The sequence below is a fragment of the Pygoscelis adeliae genome, unplaced genomic scaffold (genome assembly GCF_000699105.1).
Source record: "Pygoscelis adeliae isolate BGI_AS28 unplaced genomic scaffold, ASM69910v1 Scaffold145, whole genome shotgun sequence".
NCBI classification, from domain to species: domain Eukaryota; kingdom Metazoa; phylum Chordata; class Aves; order Sphenisciformes; family Spheniscidae; genus Pygoscelis; species Pygoscelis adeliae.
In genome coordinates this window covers 3,873,914-3,882,412 of record NW_008824866.1, presented here as the reverse complement: position 1 = coordinate 3,882,412, position 8,499 = coordinate 3,873,914, and the positions used below count along the sequence as shown (strand labels likewise).

At 37.1% G+C, this 8,499-nt stretch overlaps 1 protein-coding gene across 1 annotated transcript in view; it reads right to left on the bottom strand.

Annotated features, from left to right (window-relative positions):
* Positions 1-5,798, bottom strand: part of LOC103917332 (chromosome unknown open reading frame, human C8orf88) — a 26,702-nt gene extending 20,904 nt beyond the window's left edge. Inside the window, exons 1-2 of the mRNA XM_009324455.1 lie at positions 5,684-5,798; positions 4,231-4,289 (exon numbers count right to left, since the gene is read on the bottom strand). Coding sequence (XP_009322730.1) covers positions 4,231-4,289; positions 5,684-5,798 — 174 coding nt within the window. The remainder of the gene's footprint in view (positions 1-4,230; positions 4,290-5,683) is intronic.
* Positions 5,799-8,499: the final 2,701 nt, after the last annotated feature.

The following is an 8,499-nucleotide window of genomic DNA, read 5'->3' as shown; positions in this document are numbered from 1 at the left end:
ACTCACGCATTTAATAGTTGATAATATCCTGGAAGAGCTCGATTTGCTTTGGGAGATTGGAATTCTGAAATCAAGACTTAATTAATTTAGTGCAAGTTTTGCACTTTTTTCCTGGGTTTGGGCCAGAATTTCACCTGCTATTTGTATAGATGCCTTTACTCTGAATTCTTACATCTGATATATCTCTCATAGCTGCATTACAAGACCTAAAAATCATTATATATGCTGGAGTTAGTCTCTGAATCTGAAAAGAAACTTCAGGAGAAATCGGCTCACGTTTCAATAGAATGCAGACTTTCGCTTTCCAGTATTTCAGTCATGGGAATTGGGTTTAGTTCTTACGCTGATTGAGATTGTTGTCGTAACTTTTAATACCAGGAGTATATATAGTGTCTTATGACGAAGACATTGCTTCCTTTAGATTCAGACTAAATCAGCATGATTCAGCAAATGCCACCAAAACCTGCGCTGGTAAATAAAGCTACAGGAAGCGGAGATAGAAGAGTCAGGACCATGAGCAAGACAGGAAAAAAACCCCCGAAGTTTGGAATGTGACACGAGGAAACGCGTATTAGCTGTGCAAAAGAGTAGTGATTATAAAAATTACACACATTAAAACAATGCCTTCATGTTTCTCTGGGCTGAGATAATAATCTGTTTATGTCACAGATGTGGAGAAAAATGGTTATCAAAATTGTTGGCAATTTTAGTTTACATGCCAAATAGGAAATATGATTTCAAGGTAATAAAACTGTTACGTGTTCAGATATGTGTATACACATATGAGGGTAAGAATGACCTAAGTGAAAATTAATCCTTTCTAAATTAATCCATTGTAATGTACCCTGGGGAATCAGATTTGCTTTGTCACCTTGAAATATATTATTGTAAAATTACTAAATGCAAATTACCACATATTGGAATGGAATAAATCTGACCTCGTTTAGCTTTTTCTAGATGCAAGGTATGGCTGATTTGTAAGGAATCAGAGTAAAGTTTCTTTATTATACTGTCATTTAAATTTTAATTTACTTACAAGAGAAAGAGATTAGTATTTCCATAGCTTTTAAGTTAGTATCTGTCTTAAGTCAGTTCGCTGTTCTTCTAGGTGGTAGTGTATATCTAATAGCTTGTAACGATGAGCTATCAAGACAGCAGTCAGTATAACTTCAGCACGTACTGATCTTTCTGCATTATGTAACGTCTCATCTCCGTTTCTATGTTCTTCTATGTGCACGTGTATCGGGGTTTTAAAAACTTTCTACAGCAAATGTGCTTTCCAGCCCTTTCTGTCTTTGCACCTGTATGTATACTGCAGGACAGATAATGCTTCATGCGATACGCAGCAGACATTATAATCGTGCAAAAGGACAGGGAGAACTACTGCAGCTTCTTTGCCGTTCACACTCCCCATACCCTCCGGAAGCAGGACAAGGAAAAGGCAGCAGAAGAGCCTTAGTCTTGTCCTAAAAAAGAGTCTGGAGCATACACCTACCTACAGCACAGAGATGATCTGGCTGCTGTGTGTGTTGCTGAAGACAGAAAATGTTAAGAACATCATTCTGCGCTTCACAGCATGGAACTGCGATCTTTTGCCATGCAGACTAGCACGAGAGAACCACGATAGTGCACTGAAGTGATCTGAGAAATAGCAGTGAAGAGGAAAGTCTAGCACTGGAAGTTTAGTCTATCCACTTAGCGGCTGCCTTTCCTCTGCCAGAAGACTGCTGCTTGATAGAGTTAGTGAAAGAACTCCTGCCTGGGCAGGGACTCCTTGTGATAGAAACTAATTGCCAGAAGCAGGAAGAAGCAGGAAGGCTCTGGCAAGTGAAGGCGCACTTGGGGCGCAATAAGGGAAAATTAATGCATTGTGGGGCTTGGCTTGGCATTGCCTACTGGAGATCATCCTGCTAATAGAAGCCAGAAACTGTACAGTTTATGCTCCAATACACTCATCGTTTACTTACTCTCAGTTATCTAAGCTTGCCACTTCATTGTAGCAATGGACCCATCGAATTTCAGCTGTTTACGTAACTCGGGACAGTAGGTTGTTCTGGCCAAGAAGGTGGTTTTTCTCACCCAGATGCTCTGGATCTTATCCTATAATTCACTGTGTGCCTCTTAAACACTGACAAAGGTAGGGAAAAAGCAAAGGTCACCAAACAGCAAATGAGAATAAGGAACAGGAGCAGGCCAGAAACAAAAGAATTGTTGCTGTTATTAACCAAACATAGGATTAATTAAAAAAAACAAACACAACCAACCACCACAATAAAGCAAAAATAGAAACCCTATTCTGGAACTGAAGCCCTACAACCACCCCAGGAATCAAAATTAATTTGGTTTTCTGAATACACAGAAATTTCTTGTTTAGTATATGAATTGGAAAAAGAAATTCACTGTCTGCAAAATGAACAGTTGAAGTCTTTGACATTATTGAGAATAAGCACAGAATGTGGCCCCTAACTGGCAAAAACTAAAGGATTTTAGATTCATCTTACTCAAAAAGGAAACATTAAAAAAAAAAATCAGATTAAGTTCTTGTTTCTATATAGGAAATACTGTTTGTTAATCAGTCTCTTCTCTGAGCATATGCTTACAGAGGCATTTGGCCACACAAGGTAGTTCCAGGTATTCCTTTGTTTTCATTTATAAATCTTATTTTCTAGAGCTTTAGAAGTATTACAGTAATACTATGCCTTGGTCTGTAACAAATTTATACCAGTACATCATATCTCTCTATTTTCTATTTTTCTACCACAGCTTATATTACAAGTTTTAAAAAAAATATTTTGGGATAAATATTTTTAGGAAGAGCTTTAATCCAGATTTTATGTTTATCATACAAGTGTAGTGAAAGAAATTTGAAAAAAAGTCTCTGTTTATGTAAGATATAGGAAAAAAATGACATTTTTCCTCAACGGTTGTAAATATAAAAAAGATTTTTAGGCAGGTATTTTACTTTTCATGCTGTCTTTTAACTGCCACTGCCAATTAAAACCAAGGTTTGTGAGAAACAGGAACTTTTCTGGAATAGTCTAAAAACATATTAACTGCAGTTTAATAAACAAATAGAACCCGTTTTCAGATTTATTTACTTTTGAATCCAAAGTTTTTAATTAAGCACAACAGCATTTAGGAAGTTGAGATTTTGAAGGGAGTCTTCTCAGCCATTCTTCACAGAAGTCTATTACTACTCTTCAGAAATCAGTTTCAGTGAGAAATGAAACAGCCTGTGAGATGCTGCGGCCCTCCCTCCACCCCCCACACAACCAGGGGTAGATACACATATTTTGAAAGTTAAACAGGGATGTCAGCGTCCCATTCTGAACCTTCAGCATGTGCTGCCCTGGCTCAGGAATTTGTTGTTCACGCCTGGAAAGTGACTTCCAAGGGCTCCAGTGGTATCAGTCTCTTATCAGCAATACCATTTTTTTGCAGGATAAGTAAATCATAATTTTTGATGTCTTGAATCCAAGCAAAGTTAGCAATATGGCCATCGTTGAAACTGTATTATACATAGTTGTACTAAACAGAAAATGTTATATCACTCTAGTCAAAGAGTATCAAAGAGAAAGAAATGATTATATTCGTTAAAGCATATATTCCTCATCATTTAGAAAAGATTATAGACTTAGAAGAATGACAGAGATTCCATAAATAATAATGAAATAGGAAACTTAGGGTTCAGTCAGCTCACATAAATATCTCATTAAATCAGCTCACACCAAGGCTTTCCTTCAAGCCAAGATTAGGATCTGCTGTTACTTGAAAATTCCATTCAAGCTTTCTAGCTCAGCCAGCCTGTGTGCTTACAAGTGTGAAACTAAAAGCAGATAATCCTAGTAGGGAAGTAAATTAAATTTCACAAATATAATAATTTAAATTGTAAATGTTATCATTTTCTTCTTCCTCTGCCTTCTCTCAGAAATCAAATCAGTATTAGCAACAGTCCAATACACTTAGTGCTGTATTAAAAATACATGAGCTGTTTTGGGCATAACAAAATTATAAATTGTGCTATGGTAATACCATCTTTTCTGTCAGTGCTAGAAGTTCTTGCTCCTGTCACTGTACTAATGGCGGGCTGGTGTTACAGCCAGGCTGCTTCTCTGATGTAGAGAGGGGCAGTGTCACACTCGACACAGTGCCACGCTGTCTGTGTGTGACAGAAACATTGCTTTTCCCACATGCAGTGAGGCATGACATTGAGTTCTCCACACTCTTGACCTGCTCTGTCTTCTTAACGCTAAAAGCATAGGAGAATTCAATAGCTCGTTTGACAAAGCCTGAATAAGAGGAGGCAACAATAGTCTTTCTGTAATTCATCAGGTAGGAAACTTAATTGGAAAGCTTTCATTTACTCTCTCCCAAAATGAGACATATCCCAAGCTTTCAGTTTGGATTTCTGTTTAAAAAAAAAAAGTATATAATTTTTTTCCAAGCCAATTGCACTAAATTTTTGTTTTGAACTAAACTGAAACAGAAGGGCTGCAGAGTGGTTTTGTTCTGGTTTAATGACATTGGTTTAAAATCACTGTATTTAACAGATTATGTTTTCTGCTTTTTACTTCAAAACAAAGATGAAGAAAAAAGGTTTATTCTCACTAATTTTTACTTTGGTAATCAGGAAGAAGCATTCTTGTTAAGCTTCCTGCTATAGATGTAATACCAGAACTATATAGTGTCTTATGACTACATGATTTCTGCCTTTGCAAAGTAAATTACAGTATGTTTGAACATCTGAGGTTTTATTATCAGTAATAGCTGCTACATTATATTTTCCAAATTTGGAAAGAAAACCCCATTTGTAAGGTTGTGTCTTCTTTTCGTTAACAGTCAGAAAAGGTGTTAATTTGCTGCAAGCCTACCAGTCACTGAAGTCTATTGCATATCACCTCTGATACTGGTGACAGGGCATTTTAAACAAAACTGGAAGTATTTTGAATAGAAATGCAGATTCTAATGATTTTTCAGGAAACCTGCAGCATCTGTTCTGTTCAGCAATATGTAAATGAGACCACTTCAGTGTTTTTCTAATCAGAATAAAATTAATGAATGTGGGGACAGTTCTCATGTTAGCACTGTATAAGACAGAAGGTACACAGGGATGCTTACAGTGACGAGAGTTTCACCAACCTCGTCAGGGCTGACTGCACACAAACTTAGATTAATGCACAACAACGATGAGAAACTTTTTTTTTATCATGAGAGCCAGATCTCTGAGGAAAATCTGAGCTATTTTGTCGTCGGCTCTGATTTTTTTTTTTTTTTTTGTACTGTGCATGCATTTTTAACAATTTTGCTTAGCTCCTTTAGCTTCCTAGTGTCCAGTTTAGACAACCTAAATATAACATTAAATACAACAGCTTTCTAAGTGTCATTTACTCATTTATAATTTAAAAACCTCAAAAATTAGGATTGCCCTTGTAGTTCCCGTTTCTTAGTTGTTTTGGCCCTTGGAGGGCAGATTTAACTCTAAAGGTTATATTGGCTCCCCCATTTCCTGAGACATGCAGGATGTCCCTGGGTGCTGTCAAGCTCAGGGCATTTCTGCCAGGAACTCCAGGGTCTCTCGGTCACATAGCACAGTGCTGACGGAGGGAACTTGTGGGAATTGCAAGTGTGCTCTTAATCTCAGAGGGGAATGTTTTGCTTCTACGGGTCTTCCAGCTCCCGTTACCTGATACAGGATAGACTGATGCAGACAGCGGCGGTGTCAAAGAGTAAGCCCAGAAGACCAGCCCAGGTTCCGTCTCTCCATCCTCATCCTTTTGCTGTGAAGCCAGGTGGATCATGATCGGGAGTATTAAAAGTATCTTCTCAGGGATGCTGCAATCCTTTGTGGACCAGATATTCTGCCAGAAAAAGTAGCAGTCTGTATAAAGGTTGGTTTAAGCAGAATTTAATGTTGTTAAGAAATTATTAGGCGTTTATTCCTCATTTTCCATAGTGTGATTTCCTCTATTCCTATTCCTTGGTCTGACTCTCGCAGATTGTGTTTTCTGCCTATGTTTTTGTATCACTATCCCCCCTCCAGGCTGCTGCTTCATCCTGACACTCCTTGTTACTTTTTTTCTTCCTTCATGTTGCCCAATTGCCAACAAAATAGTCCGCACTACTGGAGGAGGCAGTCCTTTTCTTCTTTCAGGTATGGTAGAAGGAGGAGTTACGGGAAAGCCATGTGTATTTCCTGCACCTCCAGAATGAAGGTACCCATTTGACCAGTTCAGAGGAAACAGGAGAATTACAGTATGAAACGCATCTTCTGACACTTCTAACAAACATCTGCTGAGAACGCGTAGGTGAAACTTTTCTGAGTCTCATAACTTAGCCATACTTCAGCTCACTTTCACAGGAGAGTTGAAAACAAGCCTGACATAATGTCAGCTGATCCTGCCAAACTGCTCCAAATCATGGGGCAGGGATAGCTGGAATTTTCTGGCTATGTGGTTTTATTTAAGCATAAACAAATAAATAGTTTTTCCCCTGCTCTCATTCCTGGAAAAACAGTACTATTTAAACTGAAACTGCACAGAAAATATGCCTGAGACAGACACCTGGGATGGAAAATTTTGATCTAAAAGGTTAATGTTTGACATTATAAGCATCGAAACAGAAATAAGAGACAATTAAAGCTCAAGAGAATGGAAGTGTTAGGCAAGTGAAATATTTTTTAAAGCACACTTTCTAGTTCATTGACCTTTCCATCAAAATAACAATAGTGTGCATTTATGTTAAAAGGAATGTAAAGTACTGTTTTCTTACTCTTAAGTAAGAAAGGTACACAAACTATAAATAGCACTGTAGGCTCTTTCAGCCCTCTTCAGCACTGATTAGAGCTAGCTGAGTAATTTTTTGATGGGGGAAAAAAAAAAAATAAAAAAATCAGAGAATGCCAGTTTGTCAAACTCTGATTTCTGAAGTAAAGACTCCTAGGGTGATTGCATTTTCAATGAAATACAGCCAGAGAGCTCTTGTGAAAACCTGCATGCTCTGTGCTGGCTCATCTGGCGGGTGTTTGGGGTTCCTTGCCACACAGCCTGCTTCAGGTGAGAGGCTCCAAGCTTGCAGGGCTTCTCAGGAGGTGTGTTACACCTTTCAAATTGATGTTCAATAGAAATCCTTGATTTCTATTAAAGAATCTTTTAAAGATTTCTTCAAGGTGCTTTATGTTTTATCTCTCCAAAATGGTTAGAAGTTACGTTCAGGATATTATAAAGGCACCCCTTAAATAGGCAAGAATTCGAAGTATTTCAAAAGTTTAACTTGAGAAACTGGCAGATACTACACACAGTAGTATCAGTTATAGATATAAAATTAAAAATATCAAAAAAATATGATAATCACATTACAAAAATAAAGAGGACCCAAAATACTCCAGTAATGCTTCATATGCAAAATTTTGGAGGCAAATAATATAAAAATCAAATTCTCTACCTATTTCCTATCTAGGCAACTATGCTAATTTTTTTTAAACAAAGAATTGGAAGTATGCCAAGAAAGACATATTATACATGGGTAAAAGACTTCATTAAATAACAGTGAAAGTTTAAAGATGTTGCTTTGGAAATATTAGAAATTCAGAGTCTGATCTTTCTGTGAAGGTAATATGCTGTATGTCTTTGGCCCAGACCCCTAAGCCTGATAGCAACTTCTTTCTCACACGGTTTCTACTCAAATCAGTCTTGAAATTCCATCAGCCACATGATTTTCCCTAGTAAATACTGCAAGAAAAATAAGAAGCATGCCCTCAGATGTGTTTTTCTAACCTGTCTCTTTGTCCCTCCCCCAATATTTTTTTTTTTTTTAAACACTAAGCAACACACTTAAATTTAAGTAAGCTGGAACTATAACCATGTCATTACAAATTGATACAAAGCTATGCAAAAGACCTAGTATTACATTTACTTTGAAATAAATTGCTGTTTCTCCATTACAAGACACACTTATTGGATAAAACCATAATATACAACCGTCCTTATAAACCCACACTTCTTATCCAGTTTTATCTTTTAGCCATTATTTATAATGTGTTATTAAACCCATTTGATAATCATTTTACTAAATCATTGCAATAACTTACAACTTGTCATCTGGATCAGCAATTTCCAATCCATACTCTGTCCTATCTGTTACTTTTGTTCACAAGATTTATTTGAACACACTTCTTGCTAATAACCTGTTAAAAAGGAACCATAAAAACCGCTATACAGGTCCAGAACCAAAATCGGTTTAGCTCAATAATATCCTTTTTCCCAAAAGCAGCCAACAGTGAATGCGTACAGCTGAATGTAAAAGCAGAGCAAGTGATACATGGATACCTTCCTGATAGACTTCTCCAGCTTCCAGTGAAGTGTAACATGATGAGTTGCTAGCTAATCAGGCTAACAAGTAGCTTTTTTGTTCTGAAATAAAAGCCCTTCTGTGCTTAAAGCTGTAGGAAACTGAGCCTAGATATTCTTTTCTTGTTGGCTCAAATAACCATAACAAAATCTT